At 44.8% G+C, this 17,769-nt stretch overlaps 1 protein-coding gene across 1 annotated transcript in view; it reads right to left on the bottom strand.

Moving 5' to 3' along the window:
* Positions 1-578: 578 nt before the first annotated feature.
* FOXO3 (forkhead box O3) overlaps positions 579-17,769 on the bottom strand; it is an 88,260-nt gene continuing 71,069 nt past the window's right edge. Inside the window, exons 2-3 of the mRNA XM_086876739.1 lie at positions 16,015-17,449; positions 579-4,759 (exon numbers count right to left, since the gene is read on the bottom strand). Coding sequence (XP_086732865.1) covers positions 16,049-17,449 — 1,401 coding nt within the window. The 3' untranslated portion in view covers positions 579-4,759; positions 16,015-16,048. The remainder of the gene's footprint in view (positions 4,760-16,014; positions 17,450-17,769) is intronic.

The following is a 17,769-nucleotide window of genomic DNA, read 5'->3' as shown; positions in this document are numbered from 1 at the left end:
TTCCCAACAGGGTGGGAGAAGAGTTTTTTTGTCAACATGTCCCTCGTTTCCAAGCACACTCTCCAGTGCCTCAGCCAGAGCCCTCGGTATAGCCTTCTGCTGAGTCAGGCTGCTGGTTTTATTATCCCACATCCCAAACGGGTGGTTTCAAATACTCCAGGCATTTTTCAGAGACAGTGTGAAACCCAGCCAAGCCCATGGTGTGGGGTGTAACCCTTCTCCTGACAGGTCTGCAGTTGGACTGGTCAGGCGAGCTGGTCTGCAGCTGCACAGTACAGCTGCCACCCCTGGGGACAACCCCCTCTGTCCTCAGATTCAAGTGAACTTTGTGATGTTTTAGCAGCAGTAAATGATCCCCCTGGGGGTTATTTGACCACCAAAACTACACTGGCTTGGCTGAAGCATGGAAGGGCTGAAGCCCACGTCAGTATGTACTGACATATATTAGTGGGTGCAGGCCTCCCCAGCCCCAAGTCCCCCACCAGTCATTTTCACTTGCTGCTTGAAAATCACCCCTTGCCCAGGTCCTATGTTCACATGTCTGTCTATGACACAATAAAACAGATCAAAGGCAAATGTGCAACGTAGAGATCCATTATGCTTTATTTACATGCGTCACCATCTCTTTTACAAACTAGATTACAATTTAAAATGGAATACACAAGGCAATATCTACTAACACCAAGTGGAGTAAGCACTGCGTCTCTACTTCATTTGGAAAGGGGCAGGTTTTGCTCCAAAACAAACTTCCTTCCAACCTCTGAGTAGTAAGGTAATATATTCCTCCAGGGCAGCATCTTTTTTCGTTGTTTTTTTTTTTTTCTTGTTTTTTTTTTTTTTAATATAAAATCCTCAGTAAGACTGCAACGTGAGAGTGTCTGCTTTCAAATGAAAGTACAAGATAGCCCAAATGAAAAGTAAAAACTGTTCAGCTCTTCGGTATGTAAAGACGGCCATGCGCGATAAGGCTGTGGATTTAATATTCTTCCAATTTACATGGCTTGAAACAGAAACAGATAAAACAGTTTTACAGATACTGTATACATATTTTTTCCAATCATGCAACTTTTTTAAAAAAAAGTTAAACATGTGAAGCCAAATGTACAATCCATTTTTTCCAACCCATAGTTACGAAATGTATCTGGTCCCCCTTCGCATCTGTTGGCAATTCCAAAGGTATATTGTGTACTTGAAACACTTACAGGACACCAATTGCCAAGCAATGATATAATTTTGGAGAAATACATGACCTAAAAGGTAACTCTTTTAAGCAGTGGCACAAAAATTTCTGGAATTAAGCAGTGTTTAACTATCTGATTATTCTTAAGAGATTTTTTTTTTTTTCCCACAAAATCATTAAATCAAGCCCCAACCTGTGACTAGAAACTGCATAAATAACACCTTTTTAGACCTTTTGTTTAGACCAAGTGTTCAAAAGATAACCATGTAATTGTGACCTTGACCTTCACCTGTTTTACATGATTTCATAAGGAAAACTTCCAGGCATAAACATGTTCAAAGACTCAAAGGCCAATTTTTCAAAAAGCAGGTTCCCCAAACTAGCTATTCAAGGCTTAATTTTGACACCTAAATACCTGGCCCTTTGAATTCAGGGAGATTTATTTAGCACCTCTGGAGTGAAGGGCCTTTGCTGGGCACCTCAGCAGGTGTAGAGGGTGATGACTGTCCCCAGGCCTGGGGGGGGGACCTGTCACCTCCCCTTCCTTCAAGAAGCCATGAGGGCAGAGCAGCTCGCCCCCTGTGACCACGCTGGAGTCCCCAATGTTTGGTGCCTGACACCAGACACTTCTGCTTGAAAATTTTGGCCCCAAAACTGAGCAACACAAACCAAACCAAACTGAAGAGGCTGGCCAAGTCCATCCCTCTTCAGTGGGTGCTGGGATGTTCTCCAAAGCAGGGGCCCAAGCTGTCCCAGCTATGCCAAAGGAAATGCTCCCCTTGACATTGCTGGGAGACAGGTTAAGCCTTTCAGCCACTAATGCTTTTATTATTTCTTTTTAAAAAGACTTCTCTGACACTGATGGGCTGTCTCTAAACCAAGTGTTTTTTCTCTGTTTTCTGAATAGAGAAGGCCATAGTTTCATCTCTCATTTTTTCCAGTGGAAAGCAGTTCCCCTGAACCCAAGCAATCTAAGTTGCTGGAACAGAGCAGAATTTGCAGTCTTTTCAGTTAAATTTTCAACAGGCCTTCGCTTGCGTTTGACAAGAACTGAATCTGAACTAAGAAAATAAACATAAGTTATGGGGTTTGGTCACTTTTGCTATACCATGGAGTCAGGCTTTACTGATCTGTCAGGGGACAGTGTGTCTTTGGGCAGCACCAGGGGTCTCACTGGAGGCTCATCTGTTGTAGGGATCAAAAGCTGCATCTCAGCACGGAGAGGCGCCGAGTGAGCTCTGCTGACAGCCAAAATGTGGGGCTGGGGAACAAGGCCAGCCACAGGGCAGCAGCTGCAGAGAAACCTCAGCAAAAGAACACCAGAAGGAAGTGCTTCAGCATACACTCACATTTTGGGGTGTACCAGGAAGCTAAGAGCTAATGGCACACGCTCAGATGAGGCCAGTGATGAACTCTTGTCCAATTTCAGTAAAAGGTGCCTGCAACTGGACTCAGGCAAGCAGGGTGCACAGCTATACCACACGAACATCCTGGGGAGCCGGCTGCTGGTGGGCACCAGCCAGCTCCAATGAATGCAATAAACTGGGTCACACACTAACAAATAGAACCCCTCAGTGCAAAAATAAAAAGAGAAGTTTTTTAAAAGGCAAATGATAAACCCTTGGCTGCTTGGAAGAGTTGATATGCTACAGGGCTATGCTAACCACAACTGCACAGAGCCTACACAGTCAAAACTGGCAGGGGAGAAACCAAGAGGTGCATCTTTATGAGAGAACAGCATGGGAGCTACGGTACAAAACCAAAACTTCCGTCACACTAGGAGCCGTTGTTTCACCAAAGTCACCTCAGGGACCTGGAAAGTAAGGAGTGAGGAAGGGCCCACGAATGTGTGTGAGTGTTGGTGCATGACTGTGCATGTGCGGTGGCAGTGGCGAGAGGGAGTCACTCCACATTGCATGGGACACGGGTCGGTGGGAACTCATGCACTGAGACTTTGGGTTAAAATGCTAGTTTTGTTTTCCTAACATCCATGCATAATGATCCATTTCTGTACATAATAAAATATATTTATATATTTATATGCATAATGCTTTTATGCAAAGGAAAAAAAAAAAACTTCATATATCGCTTTGGAGAATTATGTATACACTGTCCTATTCAGAACCTCTTCATACCAAGTTCCTATGTACCACTGGTGTTTTCCCCTCTTTTTTTTGTATCCCTCCCCCCACCCCCAGGATACTAATAAAAAGTAATCAAACTTTCCAGATTATAGAGAGGATCTATACAGCACCATACCTTTTATTCATTATTATTATTAATTATTATTCATTTTACAAAAGAAAATCTTAGAAGCAAAATATATAAAACTGCCTTGTCTTTCAGTGTCATTTATCTTGCTACAATCTACGCTCATATGAAAAGCCATTTGTATGATACTGTCACTTTGCCATTCCCACTCCTGCTTCTTCTGCCACAATGGATTATACATAATGAGAAGGAAAAAATAATCAAGGATATGTCCAAAACAACAACAACAAAAATAAACAGGATCACTAATGCCATAACACACCCTGCAGCGATCTATGCCTCAGCTCCTGGCATTGTCACTGCAAGTCACCTACCGATGCCCAGCTGCCCATTCCTTTAATTTCTGTGTTTTCAAACACATCTCTCTCTACAGGTGACTAAATCCACCTTGTGTGGCAGCTCAGCCCATAACTCCTCACCAGCTCACTGCAGCAGTGAGGGCAGCTTTGCTAACGTGAGGCAGGAGGGGAGCCTGCTCCAGCAGGCAGGAAAAGGGCTCCTGCCTCGGTGCATGTGGGGGCCATGGCACCCGCTGTCAGTCCGTCCTCATGAGCCAAACTCACCAACTTCCCTTGTTTTGCAACCAACTCTAGGTTGACCCTCATGGCAAACAGGGGTGTACCATTAAAACTAAGGAAAGAATAAGAAAGAAAGAAACAAACCAACCCAACAAACAAACAGGCCACGCACATCCCCTCTCTGGAATCCAGCTGGTTGATAGGATTAACAAATGCTGAATCTTCAGAAAACCCTGACACCTGAGCAGTGTTGGGTTATGGTCATTTCCATGCATGTGCACAGTGCCTCAGATTCCCCAGGGAGAGAAAGCAACAATGGTTAAAAATCTACGGAAATCAAACTGGAGGCTGTAGAGGGGAGGGTGGGCAGGTAGGGAAAACCTCCAAAAAGAAAAACCAACTTAATACATCCCATAAACCATTAATATATTGAAACACCACATACTCATTGACAAGTAACTAGTGTAAAGGCTACACAGTGTGTTCTCAACAGGATGGTGCTGAACATTGTCTCCACAGCAGGTGCTTGGCCATCCCAGAAAAGGAAGATTTTTGCATACTTCTAGAATGAGTTCAATTTCCAACAAAAAGGAAAAAAAAAAAAAAGAACAACAACAAAAAAAAAGAGTAGGTTCTTCACTCCAGTAAGGGGCCTATTAACAGTCTGCTTCATTAGGAAAATAATGCAGGGTTCACAAAGGTTGTAAGCTGTAAACAGTATCACTGTCCACTTGCTGACAGCAGATTTGGCAAAGGGTTCTCTCTCTACATCTCGTGTCAGTTTGAGGGCCTGAAGAGGAGAAAAAGAAGAAAAGACAGTGAGATTACTGCATGTAGGAAAAAAAAATACACCACAACAAAAAAGGCAACCAAGCAAACTTCCAAATAAAACAACAGCTTACACTGAGATGCAATTTAGATATGTTTACACCCAGGAACTTTAAAACATATAGCAAGGAATAAGATGACCCTGCCTGAAAATACTTTTTCCTTGCCAAGGTTCATGTGTTTATTTTCTGGCTTAGCTGCTCCCAAACAGGACAGAAAAAACCCTCTCTCTGATGAAAAATGATGGTCAAGTCTGATTTACAGAAACCCAGTGCATTGTCTATTTGTTAAGTGTATTTCCAGGTAGAAGCAATGAAGGACCTTCCAGTTTTTCACCATTTTTCACTATCACCTTTTCTCAGCATCACCACAAAGCTGAATAAATCTTCTGTAAGTGTTTGACATCCACCACCACCCTTGAAGGACAGATGAAGAGGCTGCTCAAGACAAACAGTAAGGAGCCACAAATTTCAGTGTGGCCTTTGGAGTTTTCCATTTTTCTGCTAACACAACACACCAGCAACAGATAGGGTCCAGCTGGCTTTAAAAACTGGGTTAGGGTCTATTTTATTCGGTAGCAAAGAAATTTCTATGTCGAGAGAGAAGAGCGGGGAAGAAACCTTGGATACAGCATGGAGATGACTATGAAGGGACCAGGTAAGTAGGTAAAACACTGAAAATAGATGAACATTTCAACCAAGGGGGCCAAGGGGACAGAGTTTTAAAGGTACTCAGTGGCTTCAAGATATAGGCAGGCACCACATAGGGTTTTGGAAAATATGTACATTTAAACATTCCCATGAAATCCTCTCACATTTTCAGAAATGTAACATGTAACTTCTGGCTCTGAAATGGCTTCTGAAAACAGCGTTTAGTCCCCTCATACCACTTACTACCTTATGAGGATTTTCCCCAAGACAAAAGATTGATGATTTTTTATACAGTGCAAGAATAAGGGGACATTGGAAATCAAAAACCCATTGAGTTGATTACAGGAATGTCTTTACTTTCAAAAGACCCTACTAGCAGGCACCATCATAAAAAATGGTGGATTTAGTGGAATTGCTGGTTTAACCAGGACAGGCATCTCCTGCAAGGAGGATCACTCAAAGACTGTGTCCCGTCTAAGGTGCCAGGCACTGATCCTATGATAACAATTTATTAAAATGACCTATTCTGATAATGCTAAATGATTGATGGAAATTTAATCATTTTGTCTCATGGTTATTAGAGCAACAGCGTGACAGCTGCTCCCTGCGCCATTAGGGGAGAACTTTATTCAGCACAGCTTAGGGAGCAGACAGATTGTGCATTTCACCCAAACAAAATTTGGCTTTAGCCTTAATTATGTGGAGGGGTTTGGGGTAGACTGTTTTGTGAATAAAGGGATTTCCGACTGGATCAACATATTGATTTCTTCATTTTCAAAGGGCAAATTAACGCTGGCCGTTCGTTAATGCGACTGCCTGGCAATGACTCCATTTGGTGTGCCCCGATGGCCGTAACAAGGTCAGCAGAAGACACCCAGACAGGCCTGGTAGCCCCCAGTAAAACCTGGCTAGTGGCTCGTAAGCAGCTCAAACAAGTGCAAGCCCATTTCTCTACTTTTAAATCCTCAGCACCAGAGGGGGCTGGAAATGAGTGACTTCCCAAAGCACAGCATCCTCTGAAGGCAAGGCTCGGGTCCCAAATGCCACAGCCCAGCAAGTCAGCTCCCTCTCAGGCAGCTGCCAGTTATGCTGAGCACAGGCTTAACTGTGGCACGTGTGAGAAGTCTTGCTGACTTTGAATAAATCTCTTGATTAAAAGTAAAACACTACAGAAACTCCCAATAAAGCGCCAGAATATTGCTTAATGTTTAATATTATGCTATGAAACCAAGTGATGAGAAAAAACCTGGAGGATGGGTTAAGTTCAGCATCTTTTGTGGAAGTGGTACTGCCCAATATTTTTTCTTGTGGGACCTGTACTTCAGACAGTGCCAACATTTTGGAGACAGATGCACAGCTGAGATGTGCATCACACAGCAGAACCAAACTATGTTCCATTTTCACAGCTCTGTTTACACAGACTTTGCAAATGGATTAAAAATGAAAAGAGCTAGCTCAAAGTCTTAACCTGCCTGCCTTCAAGTCACCCTGTTAAAATCTGCAACAGACTCACGCAGTCTTCCTTTCTGTCTCACCACAAAAAGCCTATTTGCCCTGAGTTAGCAGCCTGCTGCCCCACAGTGATGAAAACTGGATCAATGCAGGGAAATAAGTGCTCCACTTACATCTCCATTTATCACAGAATCATAGAATTGCTTGGGCTGGCAGGTATAGTCCAATGATGGTATAGTCCATCCCCCTGAAGTGAGCAAGAACATCTTCAACTAGATCAGGTTGCTCAGAGCCCCATCCAACCTGGTGTTGAACAGTTTCAGGGATGGGTCATTCACCACCTCACTGGGCAACCTGTTGTGGTGTTTTACCACCCTTATTATAAAAAACATTTTCCTTTTATTTTATCTAAATCCACCCTATTCTGGTTTAAAACCATTACCCTTATCCTATTGCAACAGGCCCTTCTAAAAGCTTTGCAAACAGTCATGCAGGAGATGAGATGTCCCTTTCTTCTGTCCTATCCTCTGCCCTCCCATCCTCTACCTTACTACTGACCAGTTACAAATGTTACTCTCATTTTACTCTGTGGCCAAGCTGACTGGTTCCGATTTCCCTCCAGCAACAACGTTTCTTCACCTCTGTCTCACATCATTCCACCACTTAACTGGACTCTCAAGCCCCACGCCAGCTTGTGCACCATCAGAGCAGCTCTGAAGAATCATTTTCCACCTCTTGCTTTCTCCCTTTGATTCCCAATGGTGCCAATTATGGAGCACCGGAAATTTCTTCAGAACAGAAAGGGTGAGGCGGCAATGCTCTGGTTTATCAGTGAGCCAACCCAGCAACCAGCACATAAAGTTTTCTGTTGGAAGAAAAGCTATGTGCTCCATGACACGATTATGGGATGAGAATCTGCACTAACAACGCACAGCTCTTCTGTATGACAGCCTAACATGGATCTCCTGACTTGTCTGGAAGGCTTGTTGAGTGGATCTCATCTTGGAAAGTATCACCCTTTAGAGGTCTGTAAAACAAGCATTCTCCCTGGGTACCACTTTGCAACAACTCTCCAGGGACAGGAAATCCCAGTAACTGCTCTTACTGTCGAGACACTTGGGATACAAACATTTTCAAGGAAGAGTGTGTCCTTTAGAGACAGATGTGCATTCATTCTGGTGCCTCTGCCCTTCGATTTGTCATCGCCTCTAGCAACAGAGCTCCTACTCCAAAGTGGGGGGTAGGCTCAAAAAGCAAGACTTGATTACGTGTGGTTACAAGTTAATATTCTGCCTGAGGTTTCACAGCTGAAGACTGGAAAATACACAGAATTCGTTTAAAAACAAGTAAGGAAGATAATTACTGTGGCCAGTCTTTCTGTAATGACAAAATTACAGCATGAGATTTATATTTCAAGCACAATAAAAATTGGAAATCCCAATGCCACAGCAGGTATGCCACAGTGACACCCTACAGGCTTAGCACACGCTGCACTAGGATGGCCCTGTGCTGAGGGACAACATTGAGGCTGGGGACAAAGCCCAAGGACAAAAAAACAGAGTTGGCAACTTAATGTGGCTTTATTTCCTGAACTTTCAGGCATGTTGCAACTTTGCTTTTTCTCTTTAAATTCTGCTCATAAAAATAGGTCTTTCCCAGCTCATAGCTGGGTGACAGAGAATAAGAGGAAAGAGGAAGAATGCCAACACAGAACCAGGACTTATGGGAGTTAAAATGTTGCGGTGCTTGCAGCTGCATAAGCGCATAAAGCACGAAAGTGTCCCTTTTCCTTCTGTTGCTGCTCTTCTTTTCCAAGAAATACTACAGACCATAGGAGACCACCAAGTGTTTTGGAAGTAAATGTAACTTAAGACAGCAGATCATCCTCTCATCCTCTATCAGCTCCCTGGGAAAGAAGGCCAGAACTGAAATGAGCTGCTACAACTATTTATAAGCAGGTTATTTTTACATCCCACTGGTCTACAGAATGATATAAAAGTCCAGGCTGGAAGGGATCAGCATCATCTGGTCCAACTTTCTGTTCAAGGCAGGGCCTTAGGTTAGATTATTCACGATCCTGTCACGTATGGAGTATTTCCAGCACAGGAGAAGCCACTGCTTCTCTGGGCATTTAATTTTACCCACAAAGGTGGGTGAAGGCCCTTCTACCCATTTTACAGTTGAAAAGGAAACTCTGAACCCAAGCACACTCTTGATACACAATTGCTGTTGAGAACCATCACATCTGGCTGGGTTTAATCCTCTGCCCTGGCCAACACAGGAGAGCTTAGATACAGGATAGCTTCTCTCCATAAGGTCAACAGGTTTCTTAGTTGAAAACCTTTTGGTCAATTTTATCCCCTGTATTTTGCTCAGGAGCCCAAGGAGTGGGATGGAAATCCTGCCAGTTATGGGTTACACTGCCAATGACTGAGACATCAGCCTGGGTACTCAACACAGCCCTTGTTAGGCAGGATGCTGCTGGAAAAGAGGAAGGCCAAAAATACTTACAAAATACATCTTTTTTTAGGGGTAAAGCCCATCAGCTGGAATTAATGTGCTTTCTTTAGGTACTCGGGAGCACTGGGAAGGAGATGTCTACTGTGGATCGCAAAAAGATGTGTAACTACTGCACCTGTGCAAGACCAGAGAAGGATTTTGCTTGCATTTTTGAATCTGAAGAGTCACATTTTAGAGTGAAAGGCACCTGCATGGCTAGAGACATCCTGAATTATGGGTTTATAGTGCTATGGAAACATGCTATGTACCTGTAATTCTGAATGTGCTCATAGACAGCTTCTTTTTCTTTGCCAAGTACCAAGCCTATTTTAAAAACATCTTTTCCACTATGGTATCTTCTTATTTTTCTCTGTGGTAGGTTGAAAATGAGAGGCCAATACCATGTTGATAAAAGGCAGGACATCTTCTATCATAACTTACAAGTGGCAGAAAAGGCAAGAGAGGAAAGGTCCTACCTCAAACCCAGATTTTATCTACATTTGTATATAGATAAAAGCCAAGAGATGTGGGCAGTATAAAGCAAAAACAATGGGCAAGACATTCAGCTCAGCTGTAGAAGTGCATAAGCACAAGGCATCCTCCACAGTATCATCTGGGAAAAGTTTTTTCCAGGAGTAATGGCAGTCATGGCTGCACAGCAGCTTCCGCTTGCCGAGCTGCACGCCCATCAAATTCCTGCTCAGCAGATGTCCCCTCTGCCAGACTCCAATGACTGCCACCCTGTGCAGCAATCTGAGTGGAAAAGCTGATTAAACAGCTCCGGCAGACTGGACCAGAGCAGGGCATTCCCACCACTCATCCACAGGTACCTGATTTAACAGGGTCAGCGTCCCCACACACCACTCCGGGCTTGATCGGAGATGCTGCTGATGGGAACATCCTGCTGGAGATCCTTCACCACTGGCACCAGGAGCCCAGGGTGGCTCCTTCCTTCATCCCCCTTCTCCATGCCAGGACAGAAAGGCTGGATATTGGCACACGGTACTATTCAAACATGCATTCCCACACTGTACCTGTGCTTTTTGGCTGTCATCAACACAAGACTTAAACCTCTCCAGCTGTCAGTTCATCACCTGGGCTGAGTGCCCAATTGCTATGAAAAGAAGATCCTGACCTTTCCTCAGCTGCATGACGCTATGTTTCTAAAAAGGAGTTCTTATTACGCACTTCTTCAAGAAAATATGCTTTCATGGGGGCTATTTAAAAGTCTGGCTCAAAGGAAGGAATGAATGAACAAAGAAAAGCCACCTGTAACCCAGCCCACTTATCAGGCAAACCACATATCGAGGGACCAACGCTGATCTGCAGCTCTAAACAATCATTATGGCTCATTCACACGAGACAGACAATTTGCAAAGACTCATTCCGTAACAAAACCTGTGCACTGCTGATCCAAGGAGGAAAGCACTGGGGAGACCAGTTGATGTGGGCTGTTCTAAAAATATCAGTTTGTGCTGTCATCTGGTGAGAGTATGTCATCCTGTAATCTTAGCATCTGCAGGGACAGCAAGTTTCTGCCTAATTATTGCTGCTGAATCACATGACAAAGCATGAGGTTCTAAAAAATACATCTATAAAAAACACCAAGAGAAGAACACCCAAACCACAGGATAAGACCACTGTCTTGGCTTCAGCTGCTTTACACTCACAACACAAGCCTGTGGAGGCAATCCTGGTTTTAACAGATCTTTTCCTTGGGTTAATATAACCCCAAACAATAAACCCATATTAAAAACACACCAGAACAAAAAAGCCCTACTCCCAGAAGGAGTGAGCAATTCATTGTGTTTGTGTGTCAGCTCCTGCTGTCTTCACACAGCAAAAGTCACAGCATCCCTGCAAGCCCAGGACTGGCCTCTGTATGCTAAGGGCTTTGATGAGCTTTAGTGGGACCTCATGGGGGGCAGTCCCAATGGGGTGTTCCCAGATTTCCCCTCTCCTCTTCCCCAGCAGCCATGAGTATAGTTTGTTCCTGTGCCACTGATGTGTTCCCCAGCCACCAAAGAGCCTGCTCAGGGCAGGCCCTCCTTGGAGTTGAAGGGATCCCTGTTCCCCCACAAAATACATTTTCTACATAGACATTTTTGTTCAAAGACTAAACTTGGCACGTGTGGAGTTCAGCTAGTCACAAAACCACCTTTCAAAACTTAGGCTGGCAGAAACAACATTTAAATGTTACGAGTGCCACCACCTTAACCACTAGCCTCCTAGAAATGGAGCAGAAGAATGTGCTGCTCTTGAATTTCCTTTAGATTTTTAAAAGGCAGACAGCCCCACCTTAGCTCTGTAACAAACCTGGCAGCCCTATCCCTAAGACCTCATTTTTGAAAATAAAAGAGAAGGAAGTGCAGCTATGGTCCTGAGGCAGTCACATGTCATCAGGTAAGAGGTCCAGTAATTCAGCATTCATGGGTAGAAGTTTTCTGGCAGAAATCAAAAATCATCTTCTTTGTGGCAAACTGTACAGAACTCTCTGATTCAAAACTCCATCCAAATGGAGATCTTTGACCACCTATTTTCACTTTTAAGATGGTGTTGTAAAGATGAAGTCACCCTCAGACCTATCTGTCTTAAGTATGAACTGTACACAGAAACAGCTGAACACCAATTAACAAACTGGCAAGTAGTCCAAGCTGATACGGACTAATGAAAGACTAACAAACATTTTGTTAGGTTTCCTTAGATTTTTTTTCACCAGAGATGTTAATTATCAAGCGTGAACATTACATGACGTTGCTATTTGCAGCTTGTGTATTCTGCAATAAGAAGATGTGGGACCTAGGTGATACTAGTGGAAAATGAGTGATTTTAACTGATCTGTCAAGCGTTTTACATGTAATTTTCAAGTAAGTCAATGTGAGCCCAGCACAGCTCTGTTAGAGCCCAGAGGCACCCTCATAAATGACACATTGAGATGTCTTTCAGAAGATGCAGCTTAGATGAGTTTTTTTCAGACTATGACACTGACTCAGGAAGTTCCTGCCCTGCTCGTGCTGAGCCTTTCTCCACCCCATGCCCAACCCTGCCAGCATTGCTGCCTGCATGATGCCACTGTAAACTGGATCACTAAAATAATCCAGGTAAAAGCAACTTCTTGGATGGGTTTTGATGCTGGAGAAAATGCTTGCCCATGCAGCAACTGCTCACCAGCTCCTGACCTTCCAGGCAGCAGCACATGCCCTGAATAGTCTTGGCTGATGCTCTGTTTTGGGATTACTCTTTGGCAAAAACCTTTGGACTTGCCAGGTGAGACAGACCCTGGAGCAAAGTGCAGAGTTGTGGGAACCCCAGACTAAGAGAAGGACCTATTAATTTCAAAATAAAAGGTATTCTAGAGACAGATGAGGGAATAGCAATGTCTTTATTTATTGCTAAACCACTGAAATACCAAGGTGATGATTATCTGAGTGGGTGGAGGGGATTATCCAGTGCTTTTGGAAAGCAGGCAGAGATAGAGGAACAGAGGCCCCAAGCAGTGTAAGAGGAAAAAGTTATGGCTGAGTGAATAAAGCAAGAAAAAAATACAGATTTTCTCCACTCCTTCTTGTAAGAGAAAAATACCCAAACCAAACCCAAATTCATTTATATGCCTCAACGAGGGCCCCCTGAAAGGCTGGGCCTGGGCAGCCTCATGGGCACAGGTTGGTGGGGTGGGACCAGGCAGGGCTCTTTGCAGGGACCATGCACAGGCTTGTGTGCAGCAAATGTGCACAGCCACTAAACCTGCAACAGTGGCATCTCCTGCAGGGTTTTTTAATTTCCCTATGAAGAAATTGTAGTTGATTTTCTTCCAAAGTGAACCTCCCTCTATACCTAAGTATGTATGAATTAAATACCTGCATATTTGCCTTCTTTCTTTTCTTCCTGAAAACTGACTCCAATGTTTCTCTAATTTTTAATACAAAACACAATCCTTACTATTCCTTCCTAGGTATGCCAATAATCCATTGGAACTACTTTTGTTTGCCTACAAAACACACCTGGCTACCCTTGTGAAACGGATTTAGCATAAGCAATTGCCAGGCTGTTCTGCCGAAAGCATCCCCCAGTCTTTGGGCTTGTAAAGATTCATTACTGGGGTCATGAACCCTGCTGAAAGAAGATTTTAATTCAGGGATCCCCATTGCTGCAGTGAAGAAGTAACCAAGAGAAGCAATTCAGAACAACTGCATCTGATGTCATGCGAGAAGCCCCTATCCAAATACGAGATGCTCACAGGGAGGCAAACTCTCAAACAGCGCTGCTTAACAGATGAGGAAGGGTGCATGATGAACCAGCTCAGCAGAAATCATCTGCGCTTGCACCTGATACCGGAGGCACCCCGCAGCAGCCGGTCCACTTGTCAGGGAGCGGGAGAGCGGCTTCCACAGATGACTGGACAGTAATCCACCGAAGAGAGCTGTCTTGTTAATAAATCTGTCCTCTGCAATGAAACTATGCTCACACAGATGTGTCAGTTCCTTTATTCGGAGGGAGCAGCCTGAAAAAGATCACGGCAGCTATGCTTTCCGTGGATGCCAGAGGCTGGGGTGAAGAGGCAGCAAGGAGCATGAGTGAGGAGGTGGGGTGCTGTGTCCCCTCCACACTGCCCACGCAATTCTCCCTGCAGCAGCTGCTACCTACATGCAGCACGTGAAGCTATGGAAGCAGGAGGCTGCCCTATTTGCCTGTGTCAAGCAAAACTGTCAATAACATCTATTCTTCAGGCCCCATTTGACAGATTGTACTGCTGGATGTTGCACAGCAATAAAGTTCCTACAGCCTTTTCTTTTTTACATCATGCAAAGATGGTTTTTAAATCCAAGCAACTCATGCACCTGAAGGAAGAAAGAACTGGTCAGCAAGCATGACCTTCTGTGAATATTTGCTTCCTCATCCTTGAATCAATTCTCTTTTTTTCCTCCCTTTCTTTTCCCTAAATTCTCCAGTACTGGAACTGAAGAAAGCCCAAAACTCATGCGTGGCCCTGGCCTTGCTAAGTTGTTGCCTTATTCAGGGTCTGTGGGATGCAGCATCCTCTACAACCCTTCTCTGCAGCCTGTCTCCTGGCTGTGCACTGCAATGCTCTTGCTAAAAGCGAGAAGATGTGCAAGAACCAGAGGAAATCCTTCCACTGACAGTGAAAGGACTGTGCACACCAACCACTCCATTGGAACACGGCAGCTTTGCAGATTGACTGAAAGGAGGATGCCCGGGCAGCCCCGTTCTCCCTCACAGAGGGCAGATCACAGCACGTCTCCTGGGGTGCTCTGTACACACAGGAAACAGGAAAACGTTCTCGAGGTTCACCACTGCTGCTCACCTACCACTCAGCTTCCCCTTGAACATCTAACTGTGAAACAGTGAATGAAAATGCAATTAAAGATGAAAGGGGAAAATTATGCACTGTAAAGTCAAAGGACACTGACTCCTTCTTTGCGTCCTTCACCTGGAAAATAAGAAAGCTGGAAGTGAGCTGTAAACTGAATGAATGCATCATTTAACCTCACCACTGAGATGCTCTACATACTATTCTGAAGTTAATAGAACACTTTCAATAATTTATAGTTAACCTTTTATCCTAATACATTTTGAAATTTACTCCCTTATACTAATAACTAAACAAAGGAGAAAGGGTACTTTATGTGGCACCTGCCCTATGAGTCAGGGAATATGTGTGAGGAGGCAGAGGTATGGGCAGGATCCTGCAGAATCACAAAAGGATCACAGAAACAATGATTAGAAGTCCCCAACTGTGGAAAATAAGCAGCAGAAAAAAACATATCAATCTTGAAAAAAATTAAACTGAAGAAGTTAACATTTAAAAAACACCTATGTCAGAACCCAAATCTACAGATACTCTCTTGGAGGAGTCCAAAAGAAAAAGATATCTACTCCATTCAGGGGTGGAGGGAGGAGGACAACAGTTATTGCATACTTAAAACATTAAATAGGCCAGAACATTCCTGAGACAAGGATCCCACCAATATATAATTCCTCTGTTTGATAACTTTTCTTGGCCACGAAATACAATTTTACAAAAAAGCAAACCCAAACAACTTTGCTAGTGTTGCAAAGCAGCAGCCCAACTCTGATCCTGTCCAGATCTGTCCCACACACCTGATCCCCAGCGGGTCCTCTGATCTTGCAGAGACACTCTTCCTCTACCCCCACAGCAACACTGCTCCACTGACTGCAGAGCCCCTTGCCCCATCCCTGTGTAAAACAGCTTGGCTACACATGGCATTGGCTGCAAGAAAAAATCCATCTGTTGCGACTTCAAAGAAGATGAGTTAGAGCTCTGCGATTCCTATAAGCCACAAATATTCCACCTTGGTTTGCCTGATTTGTCATTAACATTTCTCATGCCTAAATTAAGAAGGGCGCTGAGCACCAGATGCGTGCTGACAATGTTGCAGTCGAGCAGCTTTTATAGCTTAGCCTCGTTTCCCTCCACACCTCCACGTTTCTTGGTTGTGCCTGTTGCATACCAACACACAGCAAGCCATCACAACCGAAATTACTATTATTAGTGTGCACTAACTATTAATGGTTTGGTGCAAACTCCAATAAAACTAAGGAACCAATTATTTCACCACATCTATGGGGCACTGACCTGTTTGCCCGTTTTCCCTGTTCTCAAAGATCCTTCAGCCTGGTACCCAACTCTGTGATGAAGCCTGTTTAGCACCAGTGAAGTTCCCCACATTCAGACTGACAACGTTCTGAGCTGAGATGAGGGAATCAAAGTTAAAATCCAGCCCATCGGCATCCATGAGTTCACTGCGGATAATGGACTCCATGTCACACTCCAGGCTCCCATTGAAAATATCCAGGTCCAAGTCACTCGGGAATTTCTCATGTCCCATGACCGGGAGGCTCACGCTAGAGGAGTACAAAGAGGAGCCTGACAGCGGGTCAGAAAGTGCTTGCATAGACTGATTGACAGGTGACTGCTGATGTTTGGTGGATCCCAAGCTGTTGGAGTCACTCAAGCCTATGTTACTGATGGAATTGGACAAGGCACGGCTGCCACTAAGAGAGGAGTTGTGGGACTGGTGCTGGTGATGGGACAGGTTCTGATTGACCAGACCGCCCTGGCTGGACTGCGCAGCAAACGACATCATGGGGTCGCTGCGGAGCATTATATTCCTGCGGGAATTCTGGGCGGACACAGCTGTGCTGGCTTGTGACATGAGTGGGTCAGACTGTGTCATCATGACGTCGCTGTGACTAAGCGCATCAGAGGTGAGGAGATCCTGCAGCGTCTGGTTGTTGTAATGAGAAATGGAAGAGAAGGTGGCCTGCTTGTTCTCCTGAATTGTCTGCATGGGTGACTGGCGGAGGGAATTCAGGGACGACGGCCCAAACACAGCGTTGTTGAAACTACTTGACGGGGAGCCCAGCCCTGAACCTTTGGAACCATAAGGAAAACTGGAGCTTCTCTGCATTATCCCTCCTGTGGGTGACTGCTGGGAGGGAGGGAGTGTTATATTGTCCAAGAGATCATCCATGAGGTTATCAGTCAGACCATCATTCAAGTTCATTGTCCCAGCCATATCAGTCAACCTAGGCAACTCCACAGTACATGGTTTGTTTACCGATGGGGACAAGCTCGATGGACTACTGTACAACATGGGAGAAAGTGGAGCATCGTCATCTTGAACATCATCCAGCTCGGTGCTTGCCAAAATTGGTGACAAGCGGCCACTGATCGTACTGGCGTTTGAATTTGTACGGGAGCGAAAATCTGTCCACGCATCCAGCTCGTCGCTGCTGCGGGAGGTGGGACTCCCTGGCCACTTGGAGAGCTGGGAAGGGCTATCCTCACTCGTCTCCTGGGCTGTCTGCAGGGCTGCCTTTTTCTTTGCCGCTCGCCCTCTGCTCTTGGTGTACTTGTTGCTGTTGTCCATTGACACGGCGCGTCTCCGGGGCGCCTTGCCGCCTTTTCCACCGTCTGGATTGATCATCCACCAAGAGCTTTTCCCGGTGCCTTCATTCTGCACCCTGACAAATCGGCTGTGGAGCGACAAGTTGTGCCGGATCGAATTCTGCAGGAAAGGAACAAAATAGAACGTCAAGACTGGCATCCCACCTCTTTTACAACCCAAATCTCAATCATTAAACCAACATCCCCTGATAACAGCAACATGGACAAAATCAGTGGACCCCCCTGGACATCTCTGTGAATTTTTCTGGTGCTGGATATGGGAGGGCTGGAGTGTGAGTGCAGCATGGCAGCGTCCTGCCCCAAAAAAAGCCCCAAGCTTGCACTAGCTGTGCATTCCTTGTCCCCATCTCTACACCGCTAAAAGCTTCATCCTAAGAAAAGGAGCGTGACATTCCTGCCAGAAAGGAGCTGGATGTTTCT

Source organism: Cyanistes caeruleus, chromosome 2, assembly GCF_971803275.1.
Source record: "Cyanistes caeruleus chromosome 2, bCyaCae1.hap1.1, whole genome shotgun sequence".
Classification (NCBI taxonomy): Eukaryota; Metazoa; Chordata; class Aves; order Passeriformes; family Paridae; genus Cyanistes; species Cyanistes caeruleus.
Note: the sequence above shows the minus strand (reverse complement) of the source record. Positions and strands in the feature narration are given on the sequence as shown.